The following is a 15,458-nucleotide window of genomic DNA, read 5'->3' on the forward strand; positions in this document are numbered from 1 at the left end:
CGTTAACTGGAATCCAACTCATTCAGTCTCCTTTGCCCGCTGCTCCATCTCTTTCCCTAAACCCCCTCCATCCATCCCTCCTTGTTCACCTGTTTTGTCACAACAGTGATGCAGGGCAAGCATCAATTATCTATTGATAAAAGAAAAACTCATTAATGGGCATCAGGCAGGTTTAATGGTGGAGATCATGCTTGTTTGCCTGACCGTTAATGGCCCTGGCCATTAGAGAAGCCGTTTGACTTTTCCCCATCCTGCCACCGACAGACAGCAGCCTGCCCCTGACAGTGATGCATGGGACCCCCTGAGTCACATTGATCACCCTGGGAGTCCATACACACACAGGCACCCACACGACCACATCCCTGTCCAGTGTGCATGGTATTATTCCATTGGTAGCAATATCAACCTTTGCTGAAATTGGTCAACAATTTAGTGTTTTATTCCTACAAAATGTTGTTTTTCTCAAAAATTATCTCACCTCTTATGTAAGAGCCAAGTAATAGCGTAGCAATTTTTGGATAGTTCATAAAAGGTCTTTTTAGAACTGCTTCTCAAATTTTAAAACAATGTTAAAAGACTGGACTGTTTGCTTCAGAAACAGGCGAACAGGCCGAGATAAATCATCCCAAATCTGCAACACTGGAGGGTACTTTAGTTAGTTTGCTGTAGTGCCAGTAAAAGATTTGTTTTGCTCAATGCACCTGCTGCTATAACTGCAGACTCTGGGCATGGAGGTAGCGATGTGGGTCCCAAAACTGTCCTCTTGCCACAAAATTGTTTGGACAGCCAGATTGAGACACACTTCAGTGCTGCAGTAAGCACCGTGGACAGCAATATCTTGCTGTGGTGAGGCCAGTCCTCACCTTACACCACGCTTTAAAGGGAGAGGTCTTTCTTCTGCATAGTGAGCCATGCCCTCCATTTCCACCTGTTCTTTTGTTCTTCAATGAAAAGTTGTTTAGCAACACTATAAGCAGTATATAAATAATCAAGTCAGTGGCTTCTATCACTCTGTAATGTAGTTGTAAGCAGATATTAGGTCACTTTTAAACATTTAATAACACCAGTAATTATCAGCGACTATAACTTCTTTATTTTGTTGCCACTTAACCACATTACATTTTGTAAACCGCTTATAAATGCTAAAAATACTTGCTTTTATATCATACAGATGTTTGTTTCCACCCTATCAAAGCCTCCCCCACTCAGGCTTAACTCGATCAACATGTGACTAATAGCTGTCTGTCCTGACCCCGTGGTCCGATAGTTAATGAACCAGCCTAGTTTGGAATTGGCTGGTGCCAGAGGTTTGGCCCTTGGCCTGGAGCTTAGCTGTTCTGCTGGCTCACCAAAGCAGGGACAGTCAATAACCCGCACACCCAGGTATCCTACTGGCTTAGAATAACAGACACGGAGGCTTCACCTCATCCAACCTTTTTCATTTCTTAAAGTCCCTGTGTTTTGGTGGTGCTGATATTGTAGTCTGTATCCTCCAGGTTTTTGAAATATGTTTTTTGTGGACATGGTGATAAACGGAAATCTCATAGCTAGCGAAGAATCAAAATGCCAGCAGACAATTCCCTGCAGTTTTTATCTGATTGAGAGAATGTTTTTTTGCCTCTGACAAGGCTTGTCACAGACTTTTTTTAAGCGTTTGAGAACACCCAATATCTTTCCACAGTACCTGTTACATTGAAAATGTCTCACTGATCTAATATATTTTCTCATATGGGCTTGAAAGAAAAAAATAGGTCAATCATTTTAGCTGTTGTCAATAAAAACAGGATCAGTCTCACTGCCCACATTTTTACTCCCGTTCGATGATTGGTGACCTGTTTTACCCACTCCAGCCCTCCTTTGTGGTGGAGACTGCACAGGGCACCAGTTTGCTGGCTCACACCTCTTTAACACTGGCTGCAGCTGTTCTCCCCATGCAAACATTTTTTTTTTTTAAATTACAGGCCCCATTAACACGCTATTTACATCCCTGCCTGATCTATGCCATTAAGGGATCAATAGCGGTTTGTTTAATTCATTCATTTATTCTTCTCTGTCTGTCTCCCCCTCTCTTTTTTTTTTAAAGGTGATCTATATTTATAGATTTCTCCCGGAACGGACTGGCCTTTTCCCCCCTCGATTCGACCACAGTGACATGCTAACACATTTAGCCATTTTATGCCCAGGAATCCCTGTTCTGGGGAAATGAGATATGTGCTAAACAAATGTGGCACTTAAGAGAGAGGGCTCTTTCCTTAGAGTTAGGTCCCTTTATTGCTAGGACGTCACCTGAAAAAGTGCCTGTTACCACAATCAAATAGCTAATGTTTATTTTGACAAATGTAGCACATGACCCTGTTTTCTGGCCATGCTGTGCTCTACTGTGTTCCATTAACAGCAGTTTATGGACCTTAGTAATGGGTGCACTATTGATAATAGGCTGTCGGGAGATTTTTAGAGGGTGAAATGCAGTCGTAGAACACGTGCCTTATGTGTGGTTTTCAACCAAATGACAGCGCTCTTTACTTCTGCGTAAACAGCTTCAGGGTGTTAGAACATTTTTCTTTCAGCAACTTGTTATTTTTCTTCAACAGCTCGTCATTTTTCTTATCTGTCCTTTTTTGTAAGCAAAGATTACCCAACATACACGTTCAGCTGTAGCCTCGTGTTGTTGTTTTTCCTGTTTAGCATGGTCCACACTGTCATTGCCCTCACAAAACAGTGACAGCACTTGGGACATGTCTCTACATACCTATCTGCACACACACATAAAACAGAGAATGTCCCACATAATGCTACATCTAAAACACGTCCACGTTAAAATACCTTTCTTGTACGCACACACACATTACAGGATCACTGTAGTAAGTTGTCTTGCACATGGCTGTCATGGCTTTGAGCATCTCAGTCACACTAATAGCGTATTTATTACCTAGCAGTAGTTGTGAATTTATTTGTTTTTGCTCCCCGTTCATCTGTTGTCCCGGACACTTTGATTCAGTTTTCAATTTAGCTTTGATTAATTATCTCCGCCCACCAGGAACACCTTCACGAGATATTGATTTTTGGTTGAAATCCGATCAAAGTTGTGGATGTGCATCTTGCCTGGGGGTACAGATGTATCATTTAAAGGAATGCTGCGTGTCCACTTAGAAAAATGATCCATATAAGCCAGCGTCACAGGCAGTACTGAGAGATGATGGACTTCTGTTGGATGGGGCCGTTCATACCCCCAAATGGAGTTTTCACGCAAGACTGGGCTTAGTGCAGTGAGGCTGACCCATCGACGCTCAGCTTTTTTTTTTTTTTTTCCCCATGTGGGACAAACTGTCCTTCTCATGTGGCATTCATGACTCTGAATTAAGTATCCATTGATTTTTGTTAAGTGAATAGGGAAGGTTAGGACTATGAATTAAGGTTTGGAGATTATCTGATTGCTCTCCCCCTTTTCGCCTTTCTCCCCACTTTGCACCTCAACCCAGGGCTTAGGATCAGTCATTGCTTAGAGGAGGTTTGATCTCTTTGCGAGAGCACACAAAAGAGCGCACACACTCCACACCTCCACATCACTCCTTCAATCTTCTCCAAGGCTCAGTTTGATAAATGGCTTATTCTGCTGGATGAGCAAAGGGCTATAGGTGGGAGTGACTCAAGTCTTTCTATCTTTTTCTTTCTTTTTGTCTGACTTTCTTTTCTGTCCATCTATCTGCCAGTCTTGTTTGTTTTGTCTGAGTCAGGGTGATGAGGGAGATGAGCAGATAGTATGACAGAAATGGAGAGAAAACAAACTGATGCTGGTTCTCTGTTACAGCAAGGTCCTTCTGGCCTTCCCCTACCTTGTCATTTCAGCCGTGTGTGCTGACACACGATACACTTAAACAGATGCACCCTGATTCAATAATGTAATGAACACTTAATCCTTTAACACTGAAATTCACAAACACACCTACATAAATATTATCCTGCAGTATGTTTTCACTTGCTACTTTAAAAACTATTTATATTTACACTTTAATGTGATTTTATAGACACAGACAGACAAAAGACTGGAAAGAGCCCAGCTAAGTGACAGAGTACAGTAGCCATAAAAGCAGCCGCCTCCTTGTTGCTTAATGAGAATGAATGAAGACATGCCAAAACGTCTCCATCTCTCTTCACGCTCTCTCTCTTTCTGGAGTCTGCGGTGCACTCTGAACAAATGCTATGTTTGCCACCGTCAAAGCCTTTAAACTTTTACGACCAGACCTGGTAATTTGACTCATGCAAACTTAAATCTCTATGGTGATAACCGCGATCCCAGTAATTGGAGTGCGCAGTAAAACTCAGATTTAAATAGCAGCAGAGTTGCCGTCCGTGATGATTGAAAGCACTGACTGACAGATTCATATCCTCCAAACCTTGCATTATGTATGTAGCCCGCTCTCTTTTCTCGATGAGAGAATGCATAGCACGTAATGTATGCATAGAGCAATACTTGAATTAAGCTTCGAACCCGCATGCCAGGTTGGACCTCATGGGTTCTGAAATGGCTCGGACACTCAAGTGGACAGCCTGTTCTCCGTAACTTCATATATACGGTCATATATCCGTTCGCTTCCCCCTCCAGGTATTCAATATTTGTTTTGTTTGGATGTGGTGATAAAAGGAAATCCCATTGCTTGCCAATTTTTAGATTGCCAACCCCACTGTGTTCTTTCATTTTCTTTTAGTGCAGGGTTTGGCTCTGACATGACGTGTCACCTACCGCAGCCTTTTTGATTTTTTTGCTCACTTTCAAACAGCTAAGTGAATTAAATCTGCTGCAGTTTTAAAACATGCCCTCGGGCCAGGTTTCACTTCAATGGTACCAAATGGCTTTGTCTTTTGTACTTGAATGACTACGCATGTGTATGTGCTTGTGCATACACACGCATGGCTTTGAGTGTATGTGTTTTTTAGCCTTTTTCTCTTTCCCGTCCACTGTGTCGACACAATCCCAGCGTTTATGAGATTACCAGAGCCCATTTGTGTTCCGGCGGGAGCCATCTTGGCTCGGAGGAGGCCTCCGCTGGGAACCATCTGGGCTCTACTCAAAGCAGTTTCCACTCCGCCTCCCCTGTCCTCTCCACATTGTGACCAAAGCTATTTACTCTAAAGGGAGAAGGAACTCAAATTTCATGTGTGTATGTATAAAACTCTAAAATTTGGCTCTGAGGTGGTACGTATAAAGTAAAAAAACAAGGACATGTTAGAGCAGTTCCTCTTAGGTTACAATCATCCTTGAGGATTGTTATCATATTTATAGATTATTCTATTGATTATTTCTTTAAATAATTTGTTCTTCTTTATCATTTAAAAAATTGGATAAATGCTAACAATATGTTGCCGTATCTCCTATTTTTATATCTCCTAGAGAGGCTGTAACTTGATCATATACACAGTCCCTAAACAGCAGAATAATATATAAAAAGTAATGTCTTAAAAATACATGAAAAACATATCAAATAAAGCAGAATATGAATCGCCAAGACAGAGAAGTTCTCATTATTGGCAATGATAGCTCACTGGATAAACGAGCTGTTATCAGTCCGTTTTCCATATTAAGTGCGACATATTGTACAAACGATGGTATTACTCTGCAAACCTGCCATGGATTTAAAGCCTCTCCAAGCTGATCTTTTTCTGCCAGTGGAAAATTGGGCCTCAGCTCTCTTTTTATGAATTAATTTGTCCTTCTTAATTTCACATTTGACCTCTCTATTAGCCTCTTTCATCTCTTCCCCGCTGGCCGGTGAAACGCCAGGTTTCTTTTTATTTAATGATGCGTTCAAGATCTTGGTCTCCTAAGGTGAATAATTTAGACATATTTTTGACTTCAGTCTGGGTATCACTCTCCCATGATGAAAACAATGACAGCAGATTAGATTTTTTTAATTAGCAACTAGTTAAGTTTGAATTTTGGCTGATCTTGCTATATCTGATTCATTAGTTTGACGTGAGATTGACGCTAATGGGCACAGTTTACTAATATTAAGTAAAGTCTGCATACTAGTATTTTTTTGAGTCTTTGTAATGGTCCAAAATGTTAGTAATTGATATTCAAAGAATATCCAGTAGACACTGATATTTGTGCATCTAGATTGATGACAGTTATCACGCTGGGGGAACACAAAATGTCTTTTTAGTGTGTACATGTATGTCACTGGTAAGTGTGCATGTTTAGCCTGTGTGATTGTAGCCTGTTGACTCTGCTGCTGTTTGTCAATCAGGTCATGTAACTTTGCATGCAATCTACTTTATTACTTGCATTCCTCAATTGGCCTATTTGTTACCACAGTGCATGTGCAGTCACGACAGTCCTCTAATCATATTGTACTGTTAGCAGACTAATTTTCTTTCCTGGCAGTATGTGGTAAATGGGGTTTCTTCTGTAAGTGGTCTGGGAAAACAGACTAATTTGTTCTGTCACGATCAAAAGCATGTAAGACCACGTGTCTGTGATGCCCGTAGTTTAACTTTAATATCACCCCCAGCATATCTTTTCCTCCCTCTCTCGTCGTCTCTGGATGGTCACATGTTTACATCTCACCTCGTAAAGGCATGATTGATATGACTTGCCCTGCTTTGTGATTTCTCCACATGGTTGTAACATTCATCAAATTTATCTAGTTGCTACATGGGCAGGGGAATTGTATTTTCCTCAAGTAAACGATTGGTATACAGGAATATCGGTAGAGAGAGAGAGTATCTCCTTGACCCCGAGATAGCTTTCTGCACCCAAAATGATTCTCTGTGGAGATTGGCTGACATGTGAGATGTGTTAAGGTGATTTCTTGTCTTTCAGGTATTGTTCAGCGAGTGAATGGCTGTGGAATTATTTTTAGTCTGATCAGCCTTTTGCTTGGCAGGGGAGGTCTAACAAAGGAGTTTTCCTATCTAGTTTATGGTTCAAGAGCTTTCAGTGTGCAGAATTCATTGTTCTAATTTGTGCATACAAATTTTATAACATCTTGTGGAACAGATTTAGTCCGGAAGTGTAGCTTTCAATTTTCTCTCCAAATTGGAAATATTCCCAGCTAAAGAGTGTTGTTTTTAGTTGTCAGTGTTGTTTTATTTTTGTTTTGCATTTGCTGCCTTAGTGGTAGTTGTGACAGTTAAGTTAGTTCCAGCCATTCTAGCCTTTTCCCAGCACTCGCCCACTTCCCCATTTGACATTTGGGTGTGCTTGGAGGACCAGTGGCGCTCTAATAGCCTAGTTACGTAACTGCTTCTGCACTTAGAGACGAAGAGAGATAAAATGGGGTGAGTATCTGAGATAGCAGAGAGGGAGAGAGAAGGAGAGTAAGAGAAAGCAGATGAGCTACGAGTGAAAGACTGTATCACAGTGGGGTCTTGGAAGGCTAGACAAATGCCTTTTTTATGGAGCCTTTAGTTTACCTTTTTACATGTTAGAGATATGTAGAGTAATTATTAGAGCGGTTATTATTATTTAATAGAAAATAACAAGTTTTATATATGACATAAATTGCGGGACATGATTTCTTTGGGCCATAGTTGCATTGATGTGCCACAGTCCACCTTCCATACTGCTGATGGCTTTATTGAAATGGTAACAGTGTCCAGAAAGTTGAAATACATGTATGTTGGCGCTATATGCCAAGGTTGTCAATTTTCTGCTTAATAAAAGAACAGATTATGCATTCATTAATGAAAGCTTTTGACTTTAGTTGAGAACAAGGCAGAGCAGTTTACAAACTTAATTCCCCTCAGATTTCCCTTGTGGCTGCAGGGCTAAGCAGCCCCGAGTCTTAATCGCTTGACTTCTCCCTATCTCTTCAGCACACCTGCCCTCTCACTTTCTCGCTGACTGAGGCTTTAGAGTAGGGAAAAAAATCGATTGATTTTTTTTTTTTTTTTTTTTTTCTTTCCCCTTCTTTCCCCGGTCGTCCATCACTTATGAAACAAAATGTAATGAATAGATAATTAGCCTGAATAGGCAGAATTTGGTTATAGTCCATCATGGGAAATGTTGTGAGATCTTTCCTACTTTGTCAGCAGGGTTAGCTATTTCAGTGCCCTCATTTGTTAACTTAAGGGAATTGCAACTTGGGTGTCACTAATTGCTAATGATTTACATCGCAAAAAAGTAGGATGACAATATTTAGAGTCTTAATTAAGGTTGAAGTGCAAACGCAACACTAATTTAAAGCCAGTCATACTTTTTGTGCTGGCCCTGGGATTTAAAAGTCTTATTGTTTGCAAATAGACACATGCGTTTCTTCTGTTAAAAGGTGACGGTAGTCCTTAATTGAGAATGCCAAGGACAAGTTGGCTTTAATGTACACACTGCTGGGGTTTGGTGTTTAAAATAGCAAGTGCCATGCTGACCAAGATCAGATGATACTGATTGGGAAGTCCACAACAGAGGAGTGAAACAGGATCTGTGTGTGTCCTACCAAATCAATACACAGCTCAAGGGCTTTCATTGATGTGTCTATTGAAGAACAGTGGTATCTCCTCACAAGACCAACCCCACACACCTTCACTTCATTGCCATAATGGAATCTCGTAACCTAATCTCCTTTACAGAACATTAACTCTTTTCTCCCTTTCCTTCCTCCCCTCCCCTCTATTCCTCTGTTCCAGGTGGAAGTTGAAGTGGAGAGCATGGACAAAGCAGGGAACTTCATTGGCTGGCTGCACATCGAGGGTGTGAATCTGTCAGTGGCGCTGGTAGAAAATGCTCTGTCCAAGGTCCACTTTACAGCAGAGCGCAGCGCCTACTACAAAACCTTGGTCTCAGCAGAGGAGGGATGCCGACAGAGGAAAGACAAGGTAGATCTCATTTTACGCTGCGAGAGCTGCAACTACTGTACATCCTATTAAACTATCAGAGCGATGACCACACTCCCAACTGACATAAAACTGTCTTTACAAAGAAGCACATACATTTATTTACTACACAAACATTCATTAAAGGAATACTTGGATGGCCAGCATGATGGCAAGTGTAGTATTATAGGGAAAAAAGTTGAGGCTTAAGATTCATTCTTGGGGTTAGGGTTCATCATTAAGCATAGGCCAAGACTTCATGCGTCTCAGGCGAAGTGTCCTAGGTCTTGCTGCCTGTGGACATATTTAGTCTGTGCTGCATATGAAGAAGAGGAATCTTTATTTATATTATCCTAGAGGAGCAGTGGGCAGCCAATGACAGTGCCCAGCGGGAACCAACTCCAGATCTTAGCGAGTGCCTTTGTCAAGGGCACTGACTGCGGAGTTAACCTCATGAAACTGAGAAAGGCCTTACTTTGGTTCGGTATGGTCCATTCCTTACAAGCCGCATGACTTTGAGCTTTCTTGTAACTTCTCTCTTCAACATCAGTACTTGTTAGTAGTTCATCAGTAGACATAAAGATGCAGTCAACAGGAATGACCACCCTTCAAAACTCGGGGGAGAAAACATAAAAAGCTGTTTGTTCCAGTAAGAGAACAAACAAACACATTCTTCCAGGCATTGGCTACCCGATGCAACTCCTCTCTCAACAGAAACTCCACTATTCTCTCTTAAACTTCAACACACTGCCCTTGTCAAAGGCAAAGCCCATCCCCCTCACCAGCCTGACAGCCAATTAGGACAGGTGGTGCCATGACCTTTGGCTTCCATGAATACAAAACTGAGCTTTTTTATCACACCGGCAAGTACATCCGTATGAAGGTAGAACAGGGACACGTCGATATGTCTATCACGACACACCACTCAGCAATGAGCAACAGCAAGTCGTGTATTCATGTATTAATAGCATGCAGGCTGTACCTTTTAGTAAAAGCTACAATAATGTGGAAATGCTCCATCTGGGGTGGAGAATAGCCACATATTTGCCATTATCATTGAAGCTTCCTTTCCTCAATGGGAGTCCTTTGATGGATGGAGGCCTCTCTCACACTGATCCTGATCTCGCCCTGCATTTTCATTATGGCTTCACGAGTCACCCCTGCCAGATGCATGGAGTGCCCGGCCAGCTGTCATCCTTGTCCTCTTTCCTCTCTATCTCTGTTACTTATTTCTTTTACCCTCTCTCTCCCTCCCTCCCTTCCTCCCTCTTTCTCTCCCATTCTCTCTCTAGCACTCACTTCTACCTATTTGGGTCCTTTAGGAGACACAATTGCCTACTCTTCCCATATAAACGTGATGTATTGCAGGAGCCAAGAGGGGGCTGTGTTCTTTTTCCCTTCTCTGAATCTATCATGTTCATAGTCGGTGTGTTTCTGCCCGTCTTTCTTTTCTCTTTGCTTCAGCCTTTTTTCTCACAGATACTCTCATTCTGTATCTTCCTTTTCTCAAAGTGGTTGAAGAGAGACCACTGCGCAGGTGAACCTTTTTTGTCTAGGAAAGAAAAAAAAACAGCAATCTGGCCAGCGATGTGAGCACACCGACCCTGCCATGTTAGATCTAACCGCAGCAAGAAGGCACATTCCTGACACCTCTGATGACAATTTCACTACCGCTTTCTGACCCCCTTTGCAGCGTCGAGACAGATTGACTTTCACCACAAGGTTTTGACTTGAGCTAACCTGAGTGCGGACAGGGCCGAGAGGAAAGACGACAGAATGGGGCCTGAGTAGACCAGACAGACGGTGATTATGTTTGATGTTAGTTTGCCACAGGCACCGGTGCACAGATCAACCACAGCCTGATTTGTTTGTGTGTGGGTGTGTGTAGTGAAGAGTGTGTTGCGTTAATGGAGCACAGGGCAATCCGTTGTGTATGTGTGTGTGAATGCATAGTATGCAACTTGAAGGCAGATGAGGTGGGACTTGGTGTTCTAATTAACCCGTAGAGACCATCTTGAGAAAAGCTGAGAGCTTGGCTTTTTCTTTTCTGTCTTTCTCTTTTGAAGTCATAGCTGGTCTTTGTCTGTGTGTAGGCTGAGGCTAGGTAGGGTAGATCGCATCTCCTCCCATCTCCTTCCCCCTCTTCCTCTTTTCTCATTGCCCCCTCTTTATTGTCCCTACGGCTGTGGATATGGAAGACATGAGTGGATACTGCTGTGTCAGGCGCACCTACAAGAAAAACAAGATTGTCGTAATGAAGTCGGAGGGTGTGTGTACTCGCACACGCATGCTCATTAAAGAAAACTTTGCGTTGGCGGTCCAGCAGGGACCCAGGACAACAAGGGGGATTGAGGCTTTCTGCAGTAGCATCCTGAACCAAAACTGCTTAGTTCGAGTGACTTAAGTGAATATGAGTTTTTGCTACAATGAGACCAGTGGGACAAAGTGATTGTGTTCTAAATGAAGCATTCCAAAGGGTTTGAAGAAGAGCCTTTTGTAGAGCTCAGCATGTTTTGATCTTGCGTATCAGCATCTCTTAGAACAATATTTGGAACAGCCCTCACAGCAAACCTATTTCTCCCCTCATGCAGAAGGCTCAAGTTGTAGTCCTGCGCACATTCCTAATTCTGTTCCCAGTTACAGTTATTTATGGCTAAGCTATTGTTTACATAAATCTCTTTAATTCGTGTCGCCCTGTCAGCACCTATTGTCACGCTTTCAGTGATAACATTTATGTGATTCAGCTATAAGACAGAGCCGGGACACTGTATATACTTATTTCATGTTTTAACAATGAGTCGACAGTTGCCAAGCAGTGCTCATGCCCTCTTCTTAAATCTCTTGCCTGGTTTTGCAAAGCATTCTTGTGTATATTTGGATTCTCCTAGGGGTAGCAAAACAAATTCTTGCTTACCAGGCATCTCTGTAAACAAGACTTGTTGTAAAAACACTGTATTTTGTCATTGTAATATGAGACAGCTCAATGCAGCTATTCATGTGATGTTCCAGTATTCCCAAGCTGCTACTGAGAGAAATAAATTTGAAAAGATAGCAGCAGTTTGGCTCAAAGTGGATTGGGAGCAGAGATTTCTACTGCGGAGACATTGGCTGTAGCTTTCAATTAAGTTCCCCGAAGAGTGAACAGGTGTGGTTTGTCAATATTTGGTTGGGCCTCAAGAGACTGTTTTTCTTCTTCTTTTTTTTAAATTCAGAAACAAAACAAAAAATGCTCTTGCTCTTGCTTCTTTAACCATCCACCAATGCAAATCATTTAAGCCATACATTGCATTCAGGAAGTATTCAGACGCCTTCACTTTTTTCAGAATTTGTTTTGTTGCAGCCTTAATGCTAAATTCCTTTAAATATTTTTTTCCCCTGATCAATCTACGCTCAGTACACCAGAATGACAAAGTGGAAAAGTGGAAAGGAAAAACTAAATGATCCCATTGACATAAGTATTTAGATCCTTTACTCTTACAACTAAAGGATCTAAATACTTTGAAAGATTTTAGCATAAGGCTTCGCAACCTAATAGCTGTAAGCAGGCAGAGGGAAGAAACATTCTAGTAATTGGAATGGCCCAATTATGAAGAGGTGAATCAACAATCGGCCCTTAATAATAACCAGAGTGTGCTTTCTGTTGAGCAAGGGTTTTTTTTTTTTTTCTATAATTACCCAACCTTGAAGGAGATTAACACACTCCGATGGGTCTCAGAGTGGGAGAGAGGAAGATGGGAAAAGAGAGAGTGGAGAAAGAAAGAGGATATGACAACCCCTGTTAAAGATATTTCATGTCACGGGACTCTCCTCCTTTTATCACTGCCCGCCCCTTGCCTTCAGTCCTGTTCAGCCCTCTTTATAGACCACTGTCTTTCTTTTAACCTCTTCAGTCTGCTCCCCCTCTTCACCCGCTCCCCCTCTCTTTTTCCTCTCTCCTCCTCCTACTAATCGTCTTTGAATCCTTTCTTATTAATGGGATTAATGTCTTCTCAGATGCCCTGTGTCATGCCCTTGTTCCCCTTTGCTGCTTTACAGTTTTTTGGATCATGCAGGACAGCTCCTTCCTTGGCCTTGACTGTGGTCAGAGTGAGTCAGGCAGCTGCATCATTTGTACCCTTTATTAGAGGACAAAGAATCCCTCTGAAGCATAAACCCAGGATCCGGTGCTGCTGTTCCTTACTGTATACTTGACCCGTCCATCAACGACACTCGTCTAAGCCCTTAGCTTCGTGACATGTCCTTGGTGGAACCTGATTGAAGTACATAATCTTGTTTCAGCTTTCTCTACTTTTTGGGTGGAATCCAGAGTTGCAAGTCCAGCTGACTTGACTGTCACTTCGCCGCAAGGCCTGTTCACAATTATACATTTACACATGGCAAGCAAATCAAAGGACTTGGATCTGCTATGATTGGCTTACTCGCATTGTAAGCATTATATTGGTACGTTGCAATTTTTGCCCCTTCATTTCATTTCTTGCAAGCCAAACATTTTGACACCTAGACAGGAATTCCCACTCATTATTTATGCCTCTGCGACAGTGGCAGCCGTGGCCGGAGGCATCATGTTTTCGGGTTGTCTTTCCATCTGTCTGTCCGTCCATAAGTACATATTTCAATCCATCTGCCAGATTCTTGTGAAAGGGATATCTCAGGAACACCTTGAGGGGCTTTCGTCAAATTTCACAGAATCTTCCACTTAGACTCAAGGATGAGCTGATTAGATTTTGGCTATCAAAGCTCAAGGTCACTGTGACCTAATGTCTGTCCCATTCTCATTAACACCATATCTCAGGAACAACTGGAGGGAATTTTATCACATCTGGCACAGAAGTCCACCTAAAGTCAAGGACAAACTGATTAGATCTTGGTGGTCAAAGGTCAATGTCTCTGTGACCTTATGTCCATTCCATTTTCTTAGAACGCCGTTTCTCATTAACACCTGGAAGGAATTTCTTCAGATTTTTAAAAATGTCCACTTGGACTGAGTAAATTAACTGAGTAGATTTTGATGGTCAAAGGTAAAAAATCATGGTCACTGACCTCACAAATCTTTGGCTTTAACTTCAAATTCAGTAAAATTAGTCTCCAAGTGAACTTGAATCATACATGCGAATATAGTGATAACTTCAATTTAGCAAAAAAATAAAATCCCCTTAATACCTTTTTTATGAAAGTATTTTAAAGTCTTCAATACTGGACAGACATGGATATAAACCGCAGTTTGACTTAGGTGGCGGAAGTAAACAACCTTGAGGCAGTAATTCTAGTTATCTATGATTCCCCACTGTTTTTAAAAAGTGTGCGAAAAGAGAAAACATCTCCCTGACCTCCCATCTAAGTTGTGTCGTCTCAGCAGTCAGCACATCACACACCTGGCTGAACGGGAACACGCTGTGGATGAATCGAGATAATTGGGCTTTTAGCAAAGCTAATAGGCTTGTGTGTCCCAGTTGAGGGGAAAGGAAGTTTACCTCTAGTGGACTGGTTTCAGTCTCGAGTGGGGCTTTTTCCACACACATGTGCTTGCTCGGCTTTAGTTGGTTTGAGTTGGCACGTCAGCCCAGCATGGCGGGGATTTGCATTTTCATTACAACAGGGCTACCTGCTTGAAGGTTTGTCTTTAACTAATGACAAACTTGTCTTGAGTAGTGGTTAATAGTGGCTATAATTACTCTTCCTCCGTCCAGTGTTATTGTAGGAACGCCACTAACAAAGCCTCAACAATTGGGTGACTATGGTAGTACCGTTTGACCCACAAGTACCGGTAGAAAAGTCCCAAAGGATCAGTTGTGGTTTGCATTCTGTCCTGTTACAATAATAGTATTTCTATTAGCATCTACATGGTACCGAATGTTTTACCCGGAGCGGTTTTCATTGAATAAATTTCGATGAAATACACAATTTGTACAATGAAGGACCTTTTCATGTTATGTGTAAGGCATGCTGACTCTTGGTCTTCTGTAAACGGTCTTTGTAGAATTACATACATGCTTGTTTGGTTTTCACGGGTGACGGTCCCTTTTCTATTAATCCCATGCTCAATGCTTTCCCAAGCCCTGAAGGCGTTGAAACGCTTTTAGGGTTGCATTCTTTTTCTCCTTCCCTTCCTGTTTCTCTTGGTCTCTTATAGTGAAAAAACCTGTCGTAGGCACGGGCAAAATCATGGAAAAATTCTGGGGATTAATATGAAAGTAGATCATTTATAGAGGCTTCGAGTGAAATAACAAGGTACATTTGACTCATTCTGTTTCTGACTCAACCCATTGTTTCACCAATTTAGGCTTCTTTTCGCCAAATCCCATTGCTGCTTCTGCAAATTATCTCCTTAACTTCTACCATTTTGGTGTTGGTCTCCGACTGTCCTCACTCCGCAGAGATATTTTTGACGAAAATGAAATCATTGCCGTTATTACTTTTCTAACACAAATTGCATTAGGCCTTGTGAAGAATTGCGCGCTTATAGTGTTCTGGGGCAAACTGGATGATTGCACCTGTATTACCATTTCCGTCATTCCTTTCCATTTCTCCCATCTATTGCTTACTGCTGTCAGCATTGCCTTTTTGATTTAACAAATGGAAGCTCTATGGTGTTGAGACAAGAGTAACATCCATGACAATCACGGAAAGTGATATTAAATTAATGACCGAGC

General features: G+C 41.8%; 1 protein-coding gene across 1 annotated transcript in view; it reads left to right on the forward strand.

Annotated features, from left to right (window-relative positions):
* The window catches only part of snd1 (staphylococcal nuclease and tudor domain containing 1), a 174,947-nt gene that overhangs the window by 97,668 nt on the left and 61,821 nt on the right, over positions 1-15,458 (forward strand). The window contains exon 17 of the mRNA XM_073480269.1: positions 8,623-8,811. Coding sequence (XP_073336370.1) covers positions 8,623-8,811 — 189 coding nt within the window. The remainder of the gene's footprint in view (positions 1-8,622; positions 8,812-15,458) is intronic.

The sequence above is a fragment of the Pagrus major genome, chromosome 14 (genome assembly GCF_040436345.1).
Source record: "Pagrus major chromosome 14, Pma_NU_1.0".
NCBI lineage: Eukaryota > Metazoa > Chordata > Actinopteri > Spariformes > Sparidae > Pagrus > Pagrus major.